Consider the following 15,446-nt stretch of genomic DNA (forward strand, 5'->3'; position numbering starts at 1 on the left):
TTTTTCTTTTCTTTGCGTTTCGGTTTGTTTGTTTGTTTGTTTGTTTGTTTGTTTGTTTGTTTGTTTGTTTGTTTGTTTGTCTTGTTTTTTGGCACATGAAAAAAGCATACCAAAGGTTACATACTGCACTCTCAAATGTACTTTTATTGTAACTGAGGAGTCATTGTTTCTTATGACAGTTTACATCTACGTGCACTTTATATCTATGCATGAGCATGTGGACATATATTTATATATATTCATAAATGTGTTTGTGTGCAGGCTTGCGTGCGTGCAGTTGTAAGTAATTTTAAGCAACAGTGCATTCGTAGTTCCAGCTTAATACACATGAATTCAGCTCAGCCAGGTAAACCTGTTGTTCTTCCATCTTCTCATGTGGCAGCCTGACAGGAAGGTAAGTTTTGTAGGAGGAGCATAATTATGCCTTCAGCAGTTTTATTTTGCTGCCTCAGTCCTTGCCTAACTGCCTCACTTGCTGCTGGGAACTTGGCTAACATGTGTGAGGGCGATGGGCCATGGGACTCCTGATAATATGAATTGGGCCGGACTACTGCAGGTAAGAGCCAGCTGAGTTTATCTCTTTTGATGGTATCTGCATTGTATTAGCGTTTCTAATTGAGTGATATATTGCAGCAACACACGAATGTGCTCGGTGTATTGTACGGCATCATGTTCTAAAGAGGCGTTAAATTGTATGACCCTTTATTCATTTTTAATAAAGAATGTCTGCTTTGATATTTTCCTTTTATTTAAATTCTCTGTGTTATTTGTTTACAAGAGCACTTGGTTGGAGATAAGTGAGAGGGAGGCATCGAATTACCTTATTGTGCAGCTGCTTGCTTTTAAAAGAGCTCACTGAGGCATGAAGTTTAAATTTTATCACCACGTTGAAAACTTTTAAATAACTTATATCATAAGTTTTAAATAGAATAGTGTAACTCTACAAAGACTACTGCTCACTGGTTTTTTTGTTTTCTGTCTTTGTCAGAAGCTGCTGATTGTGGTTCACATCAGGCAGATCATATGTAGTTCTCTCCTGTTTTCCGTCCCAGAGGAACTGGAGCCTGACACTCTGGTTGGATCACTTAGTAAAAACTTTTCTCCTCCATATCAGCTCCTGCCCCACAAGTACCTGAGGATGGACATAAACACGGGGAATTTCTACACCACTGAGTTAAAGATGGATCGCGAGGCCATCTGCCCCACAGAGAAAAAAGCTGAGGAATGTGTTACTTTATACAATGCCATCGTGGGGCCCTCAAAAGACCTTATTCAGTTTTCTGTGATCATAGAGGACATCAATGACAATGCGCCGCATTTTGAAAATAACAAAATACACCTTGGGGTGCCCGAGGATACGACCGTGGGGACCAGTTTCCTGCTAGATACTCAGGCTCTGGACAGTGACACCGGTCCTAATGGAGAGGTGCAGTACCACCTAAAAGGCTCTGATGGAGCTTTCGGTTTAAAAATCGAAGAAGACAGCTCTTTAATTATGTTGGTTGTAGAAAGAGCCCTGGATAGGGAAACTCGGGACCTGTTTCAGTTGCAGCTAGTGGCCACAGACTGTGGTGTAGACCCTTTAAGTGTGTCTGCAGATTTAATAGTCACAGTGACAGATGTCAACGACAACTGTCCAACCTTTAGCTCTGATAGCCCACACAGTGTCACCATCCCAGGAGACTCTCGGAAGAACACAGTGGTCACTCAGGTCAGAGCCACAGATCCAGATTTAGGCCCAAATGGTGATATCGTTTACTCCCTCAGTCCCAAAGTCTCTGAGCGGGTCAAGACGCTCTTTAGCCTCAACAGTCTCACCGGGTCCATCAGCCTTACACGGGACCTTGAGAGCGACAACTCAGAGGAGCTCGTGTTGAAAGTGTTAGCCAGCGGCCATCACTGCCCTCCAGCAGACACTCAGGTAACCATATCCGTGCTCCCCAAGGCGAACCAAGAGCTGACGATCAAGATCGGGTTCATAGCGGAGCATCAAAACCAGACTATGGTGTTACAAGAGAACCAGCACCCCACTGCCTTAGCCGTTTTAGAGCTCGAGGGTGACAGCATCTTTAAAGACTTATTTCTTGCCATTGAAGGTGAAGTGCCTTTCACTTTGAGCCCACAGAATGGCAAGTATCTGCTTTCCACATCAAAGCCCTTAGACTATGAGATGGATCGTGAACATCATATTTCCGTGGTAGCACGCGTGAGATCAGCTGAGGGATCTGTGATCGTTCCTTCTAGACGTGTAGTCACGGTGCTGGTGGCAGACATCAACGACAATGCGCCATATTTTGTACAGCCTCACTACAAACTCCAAGTGGAAGAAAACAATCAGCCAGGATTGTCACTGCTTCAGATCTCGGCTTCAGATGCAGACAGTGGAGAAAACGGCATGGTGACATACAGGCTTGAAAACTACAATCCAACCATGTTTAGCATTGATTCTGTAACAGGTCAACTCTCTCTGCTGGTTCCTCTAGACAGGGAGCAACAGAATGTACACAGACTCACTGTGTTTGCTCGGGACAGCGGCTCTCCTCCCTTGGAATCCATGGCCACTGTATCCATTCACGTTCGTGACCAGAATGACAATCCACCTGTTTTTCTTACCCCTCACTTCATCTTTTTCATTCCTGAGAATGTTCCAACATTATCCCAGGTGGGGAAGGTGGAGGTGAAAGACCCAGATAAAGGGGAGAATGGGACAACAGAATTGTATGTTGTAAACAGCAGTGCACCTTTTGTTGTGGATAACACCCAGGGGATGCTACGCACCACTAGGAACTTGGACCGCGAGACAGAAGACCGCTATGAACTCTACCTGCTGGCCAGTGATCACGGCCAGACAGTTGCTTTGACTTCCACTGCCAGAGTGACCATCTTTGTGGAAGACATCAATGACAACCAGCCAAAAGTGATCCTTCCCGGCAGCAACTCCTCATGCCTAACTGTCTCTCCAGGTACCCTGGCAGGTGCCACGGTAGGAAAGATCTATGCCATCGATGAGGACTCTGGACGGAATTCAGAGATTACTTACTCAGCTACGGCACCGGAGCGTTTGGAAAACAGAAGTCCCTTTCAGATCGATTCAAGGTCAGGGAACATCACCTTAAACCAGCAGCTCCTTCATACAGACCTGGGAATGCATCACCTGTTCATTGTGGTCAGAGATGGGGGTAAACCAGTTCCACTTTATACCACTGTCTGGATGAATTTGTTGGTCAATGACAGCACAGAGCCTTGCCACTTGGACCGGGTGCCCACCTGGACAGGGACACTAAACTTGGTTCAAACCCCTTCAAAGGAACCGATCTGTGACGTGGAGACTGCCAGATTTTCAAAACTGATTCTGTTAATAGGCCTGGGTATGATGCTGGTGTCCACATGTTTGTTTGTGGCCACAGTTATTTGCTGCCTAAAACAGAGGAGTAGAAGTCTGAAAATGAACAAGAGAGCATACACTGAGGCGAATGAGATTCCACTCAGGCTCAAAGACAAATATTACTCTGATTAATAACAGCAAGCAATGTGTAAAGCTCACAGTCTCAAAGATAAAAATGTCCTGTGAATTAAATGTATTCTGTGTATTTGTCAAGGGCTTCTTGCATTGTAATAAGTCACTGATTCAGTGTGCACGGTGTATTCAAACATGTCGACTGCAAAACTGACAGGTTCTGTAGAAATAAAGTTGATCCATTTTCTGATAATGGAACGAGCACATACACGTTGACCTGATAAGTGAAATATGCCGAGTCATAACAAAAACGTATTCCCTGACAATTCTCTGAAAAAAACAACTAAATTCAACTGTATTTCACAGATTTATTCCATAGCAGGCCATCGGTAAGATACCAGCATTACAGACATTATCTTTAAGGATTATTGCCCATGACCCCTGCGGGTAGAAAGATTGAAGTAATGGTCTGTCAGGTTGATTGGTCCTTTCTCAGATTTCTGACTGAGTGATGGAGAGTCTAAAGTATTTAGACACACAAAAGGGTTTAATGTTCCTCGGTTGGGGAAGTGATGAAAGTCTCTCAAGAAGTAACTCTGAGATGAGCTCAGGAGGCAGAGGGTGGCCACGGACAGGTGAGAGGCGGCAGAGGGAAGGCACAAAAACATCTCAAGTAACCGCCTCACACCTGTTACTTGATAGCACTGCTTTTCACCCACAGAGCTGGATCGCACCAACAAGGCAGAAAAAAACCCAAACCTACCGTACTGCACCCAGTAACCTGACAGGCTTGTTGTTTTGATAACAGATGTTTGGAGTGAAATCACACCGTGTTCAAAGACACAATTACAAAAGACACTTGCTCTTGTGTTTTACTGATGCATTTGCATGCTGGAGAACAATTGAGATATCAAACCAGGTTAAGTGATGCATAAAGTATGAATGAGTCAGGCTGAAACGTGTTTGCAAATCTGTCAACACACAGTCGCGCACAGAGGGCAGGGTAATTGTTTCAGCTTTCTCAAACGAAAAAGCTCCCCCACCTTTTAAAATCATCTTTACAGTATCATAAACCATTAAGAGATCCTTTGAAGCTACACCTGCGTTAGAGGGAAGAAGGGAAGCAGAGACTCGGTGCCTGTAAAACACAATGTACAACAACCTGGTTAGTGGGGAACAAGGCTTGTATAACATGAGTGGTGCCTCTCTGAGGATTTCAGAGCTGGCGGCTCAAAAAATAAATAATCTATTAACACTTCGGTGTGAGATTTACTATATCAAATGAGCAGAAACAAAGACTGCTACATAAAAATTACAGACTAACAGCAGATCTTTACATAAAAAAACATGTAGAAATGTATATTAAAGTATATTTATTTTATTTTATGGGGGGGGGGGTTGTTTGTTCTTTTGTTTTGTTTTGGGTTTTTTTTTTACATAATTTATTGATTGTTATTGGCCAATTTTTAGCCCCAACTACAGTCCACTGGGGGACGAAACTAAACCCAAACCCTTACAATGCTGTTGCAGGGCAACGCCTGCCATCTACTGGGCGCAAATGAAGCAAAATAGGGCTAATTTTGTTTTTACATTTCTGGTATTAGGCCAGAGGGAGGAGATGAATCAGAGCACAGTCTCTCACTGCGACACAGTCAGGTGCCCTGGGATCAGGAATGTTTCCTTGATGTGCACAAAAAGGACATTTTTATCTTAATCATGTTCCCTTTTTCTTCTTCTTATGCTGAACATTTGATGGATGGCTATATAGCACAAAAGAGAGCTGTCGTGACAGATAAGTGATTGCATATTACAAAACGAAAGGGACTCATTGAAACTCTATCTTGTTAGGTAAGATCGCTAAAAAATAAACACTTCTCATAAGTGTGCACATGTTTATAGTTTTCCTTTCGCTGGAACATTCCAAAAGAGGTTAAAAAAAACCGTGACACCGTTTATTTGGGTTGCTGGGATGCCACTTCAGTCGCGGTAAAGTGTATCTCACTGCAAACAGATGATATCTGTCAATTTCCTGTAAGAATATCACCTGAACGCTCAAAGGGCAACACCATGATAGCCAGTGTTATCTCAATCAGAGGTCGTAGACCCACAGCGTCTGAAACAACAAGCTCGACTCAACATGATGTACGACTCATTCCTCATTTGCCTGGACATGTTGGCATTTTGACTTTTAAGACAAAAAGGTCTTAGCTAACCACTGTTTGTCCCCACACACACGAGAAGAAGAAAAATCTATTCTTCTCTGTGAGCACGTCTGTATGCAAATGAGCGTCAACAATGAACTTAGTAAATGTCCGCAAGTTTAAGGACCCCCGGCCTCCTCATCATTTCTGCTCCTTGAAGTTCATTGAAAAGCGACATTGTTTCTTTAAGGTTGCACTCGCAGTCATCGGCGGGTCTGTCCATTGTTGGGGGGAACAGAACAGCGAGTTGAGATTGATATACGGGGGCCGGAGACAAGTTGCGCATATCATCAGCGGACCAGCTGCAGTTCGGGCAGCGAGACAGTAGCCGACAAGTCCTTGAACGCATCTTTCCAGACATGGGTAAGAAACTTCACACAGACTAGAGTCTACCTTTATTAGCTTGTAGTATGTTCTTATTATCACTTCTTTTCTTGATTGTATGCGATTGTTCTGGGAGGGAGGGGAGCAGTGAGAGGGCATCAGAAGTTATTAAAGTGGGGGCTCTCTTTTTTTTTTTTGTCAGTGTAGAGGTCGGCTTCTTACCGGCTGATGCGCCGCTGATATTATGAGATTTATTTCATGCTTGAGATGGCAGGGCTACTTTTCAGACGAGCCTTGTCGCATTTGCTTTCGCTCGCAATCCTTCTCAATTTTTATAGAGGCGATTTGGCCCCAGCTTTTGCATTTTCAAGACTATTCCTGCAGGGCTTGTCTTTTCATTTGGGTCACAATCAAAGAGCCAGAGAGGGCCGCAGTGATTCGTAATTGGCTAATTGGCACAAGGTGCATCTGAAGGCCGGCCTGATTGACTGACTGAGGTTAGTGTTAAAACTTATGGATTATGCTGATACAATGTGTGTGTGTGTGTGTATTTATTCATTCTCTAAAAAAAAAAAAATCTATCTATATGTACTGTATATAATTTATTGTGTAGCTATGTTATTCACAATTTCTTGTCAAACTCTGTGTTCTGTGCACAAACCCTCGCTATGTGAATCACATGCAATCAGTTTGCATGTCTGGTCATGCACAGACACCCAACAAAGCTATGCGTTTGCTTAAAGAGCCATCTATTTGCCCCTCTGGCCATCTGTGTTTACTGTAATGGTACCAGCTACAGTCTGCCTGCTTCTATTGTGCATGTCTGTGTGGATGCATGTACACATTTACACAGTTCCATTGTTTGTTTCTAGGTTTGCTTTTTCCATCCTCTTCCAGCACTGGCAGCTCCCCACTATCATTTTCTTGTTCCTGTGTCTTCTTAGTAGGAAGTCTGGTGAATATCCTTGTGTGTGTGTGCACGCAAAGCACAGAGGTGCCTCTGGCCTTTGTTTGCTTGACATTGGTGGCCCTTGTACCCCCATGATGGTGTGGCACAAAGACTGTTGTCTCTCCAGTCACAAAAGCAGCCACTCTTTCTGTTTCGCTTTGCCTTCTCCTCAGCGTCCTCCCTCTTTTCTCACACTCTCCATCCTGGCTGGTGAATGGAGTCAGGGTGTGAGATGGGGTCAGAGTCGACACGTCCCCATGCCCGTGGCCCTTGGCATCCATTCAAACAGCACATGACTAGTGGGGAGAATGTACAGACTTAATAAGCGAACTTGTGTGTTTACAGCTGCAGCTTGATCAATGCTGACATTTTATCTTTAAAAGGTTGCTTTGGCTGGCTTTGTTTTTCCTTATTGTATTTTTTACCCCTAGTATTATGTAGGTAGGTTTTTGGGTTGTCAAATTTCATGATTCTTATCTCTGGGGTTTTCTGTCGCCACCAAGTTCAGCTGTATTTTATGCCAAATGCTGTGTTCGTGCTATGGAATCAGATGATAACCTTTTTGTCTACTCCCAATCATGAAAATTGACAGAAGCCCTATATTTTTAATTATCAAGGGTAACATGAAATAGTTTGTGTAGAAAGGATCTGCTGTTGGATATTTGGGGCACGAATCACACAAAGTTAACTCTCAGTTGCACGTGTTTAGATTGAAAGAACGATCAATAAACTGTTCTGCAGTTTTAAGCAGCACATACAAACACAAAAAAATATTTAGCTTGTCTGTGCTGGGGTGGAAGCAACAATCTCATAAAGGGATGTCTTAAAACCAGAACAAATGCAATCAAAACTATCTGCATGGCACAAATCGGAGTTCAGTGAGAGTAATTTTAGTTGAACAAATCATTTTAAAAGTTGCGGCACAATTTAATTTCCATTAACTTGAAAGAGTGAAAACATATTTCCTGTCCTTGGGAGAAAAAAACCATGCAGTATATTCTTTAATATTTCGTAAGTTTTAATGGTGTACTATGTCTTTCCGCTGTTCATAATATGCTTTGTTTTCCATGGCGCTGCATGTCGACTAATAGGTTGCTATGAGTGCTGTATGCGGTGTTTGGGTGGGGTGCCGTACTGCTCCCTTGTTGCCACACTTCTCTGCTTCTCTGGCATTGCCCTCTTCTGTGGTTGTGGGCACCAGGCACTCACAGAGACAGAGAGGCTCATCGAGACATACTTTGCACGTAACCTTCAGGACTACATAACCCTAGCCTACATGTAAGTCGTCCTATATTTCCATCATCGAAGCGTGATCAAACCTGATCTTCAGACTTCTCATGATTTCGTCTGTATTTTGAAGGTTTAACCCTTTTAACCTCTTAACGTTTTCTTTTTCCTTTGCCACTCTCAGCATTCAATATTTCCAGTATGTCATCTATGGTTTGGCCTCCTTTTTCTTCCTCTACTGCATTGTGCTTTTGGCCGAGGGCTTCTACACTACGAGCGCTGCAAGGCAAACCTTTGGAGAGTTCAGGAGCACCATGTGCGGCCGCTGCCTCAGCTCCTCGGTGAGAGGGCCCTGAGTGGGAAAAGTAAAAAGGATTGGACAGATTGGATAGGATTTAATACATATATCACTCCCTGGTGGGTGGTGAGCTGAAAAATCTTAAAGCTCCTAAAGAAGAAAAAATCTTAAGGGACATGCAAAGATAAGCATACAGTGAGTGTTTGAGTGGTCTAAGACTTGAGTAGTTGGAAGAGGAGGCAAAAAGGGAGATAAGTAGAACTAACCTGAAAAACAAGTGTGGCTATTAAGTGAGTCACGCCTCATAAAAACACTCTGAGATTGTGTGCATCCATTTAATATGATAATGCACCCTAATCTGTGGCCTGCTCTCTCCTTGTGCAGTTTATAGTGATGACGTATGTGCTCGCTGTGCTGTGGCTGCTGGTGTTTGCCTTCTCGGCATTGCCAGTCTACTTCTTCTACAACATGGACGCTACCTGCCACACTATTGATATTCTGACTGAGACCCCAGCAAGTATCAACCAGCTTTGTGTTGATGCGAGACAGTACGGTAAGAGGAACTCCCATCGCAGTCAGTGTTTGGCCTCCTCATGCAAAATCATAAGGAAAACCTGTTAACACACTGCATATTTATCTTACTGTAAACAAATCTCTTGAAACGGCCATTTCCAGTGATGATTTCTTGCCAAAGAATTGGGAAAATTAAATCCTGATTATGGTTTCTGCTATAACCTCCACTGTTCAAAAAGTCTTTAGCACGCTCGAGGTCAACAGCCATTCCCACAGCTGTCTGAGGCTTAACCTAAGGACATAATGCAAACAATATAACAATTAATACAGAGACAAAGCAGCTGGAGGGGAAACGGTTATGAGGCTATTACTGTGGCAGAACTATTTGTGCGTGTAGTTTTGCTACAGTAATGGCCTCATAAACAGTAGGCCACACACCTTGTGTTGACGCTATTAGCATGCTAATGTAGTTAGCTGAGGTGCTTGCAAATATATTGTTGCTCGTGGTCAGTGGTGGGAAAACTCAACTGCCAAAAGAGGCATTTTTGAGCAGTTTTTGACCCCCAAAAGTTTATATGGTGTGACAAAACTTATTTGATCTTTTAACACATGTGAAATGATTAGTTGGCATTTTGCATTTGTGAAACTGGAACAAAGAAAAAGTCTACACCTGCACTAGTTTGAGAATACGTGCATTTCATTCATCAGTCAGTGTTTTTGTAAATGAATCAAATTAAAATCGGTCTACTTTGATGATAAAACATTTTGCATCATAGTAAAAAAAAAAAAAAAGGGGGGGGGCAGTTTCAGTTTAATTCCGGTTAAAGTCCTTGCTGAGATCAGGTTTACCAGTAAGCCAGCAGCATTAGTGGTGAAAGCTCTAAATTCTCTTTTTCCTCTGTGGATTTACTTTATTTGGATTTGAATGCATAAAACTATAGGGACTCAGAATTACTTATTTATGTATACAGCCATACAAGCCACTGCAGTCCGACTTCAGCAAATTTGAGAGGATAAGGTGCCATGTGATAGTCAAACACTGTGATGTACATTTTAGGTACCAAATTATTAAAACTTGACCTTAAATTCTGTGTTTATAATTGGAGATATATTTTTTTTTATAATCAAGAATTGCCTAAAGCTATGATTTGAAAAAAAAAGTTAAAAAAAAAAAAATTACTATTTCTCATTTCCATTTTTCACTGGAGCCACTTAAAATAGCCCGACGAGCCCAATGCAGCTCTAGAAGGGTTCATGACCCCTGCTCATGCCTTTCTGAATTATCCACACTCAACTTTAGTACAAGTTGCATGGTGTCAAAATACATTGCCTAACTTGTAGATACATTCATTTGGATGTGTGACTCAGTGGCGACAGCTCTTACTGCACACTGGCATTTCGTGTTAGATTCGTAGTTTTTCCTGTTCTTCTTCCTGACGCCTCACATCTTGTACTTGAGTCTCCCTGAAGGCTTAGCTCTTATAAAGTTTATGTACTAGGAGGCATTTTCATGCCATCCAGAGCTGGTTGAGACTTGTCTGCTGCCTTGATTGCGCTCTCTATGGCACCTTTTATTTAGTTTGGTAACATTTGTGAATGATTAGCAGTAAACGCAAAAAGTGCTCCTGAGGTCATTGGGATCTCATTAGTTTTGCAGCAGTTCTGTCATATATCATAGTGCTGATCAAATTAAAATCTCAGCAAGGCAAAGACACTGGAGGGAAAAGTCAGACGAAATCCAGAGGGGAACATCAATCTCTGTAAGCTACAGAGTTTCGTGGCAGCTCGCATGCCACTTAAAGACATTTTTCCTAAAATCCCCCAGAACGTCAGCTTTCATTCATGCTCCGTGGGCTATGTTTTGTACAGAATTTCATAGCAATCCACCTAATGGCTGTCAAGATATCAGTCCAGACTAAAAGTGTCAGCAGACCCACAGCACAACGCTGCCATCCCTGGAGCCCCAGAGTGTGGCTAAAACACATTTGCCACACAATGAGGCACACTGTTGCACTGAGTGATTTGTTCTTTCATTACACTGTCCTGAGGGTTAAACACTCGCTAACACATCAAATGTGCGTATTAATCTGCAGCTGAAAATAGTCCCCAACACACACACACACACACACACACACACACACACACACACACACACACACACACACACACACACACACACACAAACTCTTCTGTTTGGTGGAAGTTTAATAAATTTTAACATGCCTGGCTCTGTGGTTTGATTTGAGTGCCGCAGACTGTGAAAGTCAAAAAAGATTTAGAATGAACAAATTAATTGATTTGTTGTGGACCTTTAATGTAATTTTACAGGCAGCAAGAACAAAATATAATAATTCTATCTTTTTATGTGCAATTGAGTGTTATATTTGAGTACATACCTTTTTTTTTTTTTTAACAGGACTCTTGCCATGGAATGCAGTACCAGGGAAAGCTTGTGGTATGACCCTGTCCAGTGTCTGCAAGACAAGAGAAGTGAGTACGGTAATATGAAACAGCTTGAGGTCTGCTGTCATGTTGTAAAATTTGACTGACATAACACAAATACAACATGTTGTATTCACTAACAATAATCTCCCCCTACTAGTACCGCATGACCTATGACCTCTACATCGCTGCCTTTGCCGGCGCTGGCATCACGCTCCTGGCTCTGGTGAGTGATTATGCTGAGGTTGAGGCCAGTCTGGCTGCAGTGTGGTAATATAACACTGGTGTTATGGCTCATGTGACTTAGTGACGCTCAGAGTGTAGGCGACAAGGCATCTCAGGCATCCATGACTGATGACCTCTGTACTGTTGCTCTCTGTTCCTCTTTCTCAGCTGATGCAAACATCATAATAATGCTGTAATGTCTGGTGTTCCAGCCATGCAAGCAAATTGTGCAGCCATTATACTCACATGCTTCATTACAGAAGCTGTTATGTTCGTTTTATTTTCTGATTCCTCTTGTTTCTCTTTGTCTTTTCATAGCTGACCTATACTATGTCAACCACCTATAACTTTGCCGTTCTGCGGTATCTGGGGAGAAAGGGCATAGGTGCACGGTGTTAGGACCCAGCTTCCTGTCTTTTCTGGCTTCACCACGAACATGGGAGTTTAAATCGATGGCAACTCTTCTTTTCTATGTGATGTGCACACTACTACGTCTGCTCCTGGATTTTTTTTTTCTAAACTTGTTATATTTTTACTTTTCTTATTATAAGGAAGTTGTTTTTTTTTTTAAATGGTTTTATGTTTTTTTTTTTTTTTTTTTTTTTTGTGGGTGTAATTTCTGCTTTGAAATCGTACTTTCATTTTTTCTGATGTTTTTCAATCTGTGCCAAAATATTTGTGAATTATTGCTCTTGTCACTTGCCAAGTTCAATGTTTGAAATGAATTTCTGCCTCCCGCTGTACTCACAAATAACACAACTTTAACAAATTACCATATGTATTAAATGACCACTAAATTAGAAGATGTGCAGGTAGTTTGCAGCTGTTAATAAGAATTGGGGATTAGAGGTTACTATGGCTACCAACCATCACATCTGGCTGCCATGGTAGCAGACAAGCATGCACTTGCGGTCTTATGCTGACCTCCCGGACTTTTCTCACGGGCCGGAGAAAAGCTCCAACAATGGAGTCATGTCTTTTTTAAAAGCTAACCAATAAGAAGCCAGTTCTGGGGCCACCTGCACCATTACTCTCTGCCAGGGGTTATATTGCATGTCAAGGGACAGGGTCCTCTGGACAAAGAGAGGGTCAGACCTCTCCAGAGCCACAATGTAGCTCTTCTGGGACAGCAACAACACACACATACAACTCGTCCACATGCTGCTGCATGGACCCCACCCCCAACACCATGTAAAATGGATTCATGGTGAAGGGACAAAGGGAATTTTATTTTGAATAGTTTCTTATTGACAAAGGGACAATTTGTTTTTGTTTAGATCTAGTGAGGTCTGAAATTGTTTCTCATAATGTTGAGATGGCAGAAGCACTAGGTGCTTATACTTGAAGTAACCTCATAATATAAGCCCAAAACCACTTTGTTGAGGTGTGATACCCCCTGCTGGTAATGAATGGCTGAGGTACTTAAATAGAAAAAGGACAGGTTTGTTTTGTGTCTAATTCTTTAGGGATTTTGTTGTAGTTATTGTATAACACTTGTTTTTCACCTAATGTAGCCTTTTTTTTTTCTTTTAAAACATCTGGATATTCCTAACAAAACCTTTTGAATCCTAAAAAGTAGATTTAGTGGAAGCTTAGCATAGCTTCTAATATTGGATTTGTCATGTTGCAGCAGTTTCATTTTCATATGTCAGTAATATTTAATTTAAAAAGAAAAAGAATGCTTTGAACTGTTTGTACACATGGCCTCTGAAAACATTTGTTTGTAGACTTTATGAAACCTCAGTGTCTGGTGTATTATCAGAATGTGAAGCTGATGGTTCATCCTTGGCTTTTTGCCACATTAGGAGGCCAAGGTGTTTTGTAAGGTGTTTTGTATTCTCTCCTCGTGTGTCCACAGGTGCACTGTTCCCTTCACTTGGCTGTGTACCAGGTCTACCTGAAGATGCTACGACACAGGGCAAAAAATGAGGAGAGAGGTTACGACCTGTATAGGAGACTGCAGAGGGACAGAGGAGGGATACTGCGCTCTCCGTACTCTGAGAACAACCCGTCTGACACCTTGTGAAAGGACATTTTGTAGTAGTTTTGCTAACAAGCTTTCTGCAATAACTGTAACACCAGAGCGTGTCAACAAATGACACTGTTTTGTAGATTGTTCCACTTTAATAGTATTGTAGAGGCATATTTCAACAGTTGGGGTATGATACAAAAGCAGGGTTTTTTTCTTAACCAAGCATTACAACTTCGTATTTATCCTTATTTCAACACAATGTGCTGCATGTGAATAATTTCTATAGATTATGTACTTTTTCTTTTCCTTAAAATGTACTTTTGAAGGCAAACGTGAAGATTTTCTTTCCTGCCTCAATCTAATTTGACAGTATGCAGCGGATCCTTCTAATGAAGGGAAAATAAAAATGTAGCACATGGTTTGATTTTTGTTTATAATGGAGAGGAACACCATTCACCATCAGGTTCCCACACATAGTCATTCAGTGACACTCAAGGATTTGATGCAGTTTAAATACGGCACATTTTGGGGTTAAATCTGAAGCTGTTTTTCATTTGGGATATTGCTCCGAAATCCAGATGCTTCATTTTAACCTTTAAATGTTACAGATATCTGCTTTAAAAAGTGAAGTAGCTACTGCTAAAAGGGAACCTGTAGTATAGAGATGCATTTTAGTGACCTGTTAAGAGATTTAAAAACAGGTTTAGGTATTGTTTTTAAAACTTTAATAACACACTCAAGGATTTTCAAGCAACACGTACCAAAAAAAAAAAAAAGAAAAATAGGGTCTTTATTTGGTAGTTTGCATGATTTATTTGTAGCCAAGCACTGGAGCGCATTCATGACGGGCTTCTACTCAGCAGTGCAATAAGAAGGGAAGTTTTTCATTACAGTAAAACAGAATCAAGATGAACACACTTAACTTTCACACAGCTTAACTCGTACTCCTTGGCTGAGCACTGAAGGGGGAACGGATGTTAGGTGTTGTTTTGTACATCATTATAAAATGAATATAATTTACACGAGGACAAGCCCACAAAAAATTAAAAATCAGCTTTTACATTCAATATTACAGCAACATTAAAAAAAAATACTGACATTAGGCAGGACTGCAGTGACACAGGAGATGGTATCGTGATACTGAAGGTTATAAATATTGGATTCTCAGGCATGTCAGACTTCAGGTAAACGCTGAGATGAGCTACATTGTTGAAACAGGATTAAACTGGAATCGTATTGTAAGACACCAGCCTTTTGTCTCATTACAGAAACATTAACACTGATAATAAGCAGAAAGCCCTCATTTTTGCTTTGAATTAATGTAGACTACCAGCCTGATATTAAAAGCCCTACTCACTTCACAGTTAAAAAAAAAATAATAATAATACCAGTACTCAAACACACAATCAAATGCATGAGCTGTTGTAAGCCTACATTTCCAAAAAAGCACATAATAGGAGAATACGACAGTACCTGATTAGATTTGGTGCACTTTGAAAGTGAACCTCTTGTAATGTTCGCCATTAGTCTGCACGCTCACAGAAATATGATTCAATTTTGACTCGGAAGGCAAACACTGTGAGCCCACGCTGACGGACGACACAAGACCGCCAGCGTTACAGAAACCGTTACGAGAACACAGGGGCCAAATGAGAACTTTATGCATCCCATAAAAAGAGAAATATTTTATCCGATTCGTGCAACTGAATTTGTTGCTTGAGAAGATGCAGTTTCAAGATCAAAATAATAATACATTTAAATGTTAAATTACATTCTTCAAAATGAATTTAAGCTATATTATTGTTTTAAAATAAGTTTTTTTAAAAGCAAATCCCTCA

At 41.4% G+C, this 15,446-nt stretch overlaps 2 protein-coding genes across 5 annotated transcripts; both read left to right on the top strand.

The window, feature by feature from the left end:
- Positions 1-365: 365 nt before the first annotated feature.
- On the top strand, positions 366-3,721 carry pcdh20 (protocadherin 20). Of its 2 annotated transcripts, none has more exons than XM_040016022.1 (2): positions 366-556; positions 992-3,721. In XM_040016022.1, the coding sequence occupies exons 1-2, from the start codon at positions 509-511 to the stop codon at positions 3,515-3,517; spliced, it is 2,574 nt and encodes an 857-aa protein (XP_039871956.1). In that variant the 5' UTR covers positions 366-508; the 3' UTR covers positions 3,518-3,721. The 2 variants fall into 2 exon arrangements, with proteins under 2 accessions (XP_039871956.1, XP_039871955.1); XM_040016021.1 differs by having other exon boundaries at positions 368-556; positions 989-3,721.
- Positions 3,722-5,580: 1,859 nt separating this feature from the next.
- plp1a (proteolipid protein 1a) lies at positions 5,581-14,983 on the top strand. 3 transcript variants are annotated; one of them, XM_040016029.1, is made up of 7 exons: positions 5,581-6,021; positions 8,023-8,209; positions 8,343-8,499; positions 8,841-9,009; positions 11,386-11,459; positions 11,572-11,637; positions 13,495-14,983. In XM_040016029.1, exons 1-7 carry the CDS (start codon positions 6,018-6,020, stop codon positions 13,660-13,662), a joined length of 825 nt encoding a protein of 274 aa, XP_039871963.1. In that variant the 5' UTR covers positions 5,581-6,017; the 3' UTR covers positions 13,663-14,983. The 3 variants fall into 3 exon arrangements, with proteins under 3 accessions (XP_039871963.1, XP_039871965.1, XP_039871964.1); XM_040016031.1 differs by having other exon boundaries at positions 11,955-13,616; XM_040016030.1 differs by lacking the exon at positions 5,581-6,021 and adding an exon at positions 6,056-6,479.
- The last annotated feature ends 463 nt before the right edge of the window (positions 14,984-15,446 follow it).

Source organism: Simochromis diagramma, unplaced genomic scaffold, assembly GCF_900408965.1.
Source record: "Simochromis diagramma unplaced genomic scaffold, fSimDia1.1 OVJJ01000685.1, whole genome shotgun sequence".
Classification (NCBI taxonomy): Eukaryota; Metazoa; Chordata; class Actinopteri; order Cichliformes; family Cichlidae; genus Simochromis; species Simochromis diagramma.

What these genes read in the sequence shown, in the direction of transcription:
- pcdh20 (XM_040016021.1), top strand. Translation starts at nt 509, where the DNA reads ATGGGCCATGGGACTCCTGATAATATGAATTGGGCCGGACTACTGCAG. An exon ending in ATTGGGCCGGACTACTGCAG is followed by an intron (nt 557 to 988) that starts GTAAGAGCCAGC and finishes TGTCTTTGTCAG; the next exon opens with AAGCTGCTGATTGTGGTTCA.
- plp1a (XM_040016029.1), top strand. An exon ending in TACATAACCCTAGCCTACAT is followed by an intron (nt 8,210 to 8,342) that starts GTAAGTCGTCCT and finishes TGCCACTCTCAG; the next exon opens with CATTCAATATTTCCAGTATG. An exon ending in GCCGCTGCCTCAGCTCCTCG is followed by an intron (nt 8,500 to 8,840) that starts GTGAGAGGGCCC and finishes CTCCTTGTGCAG; the next exon opens with TTTATAGTGATGACGTATGT.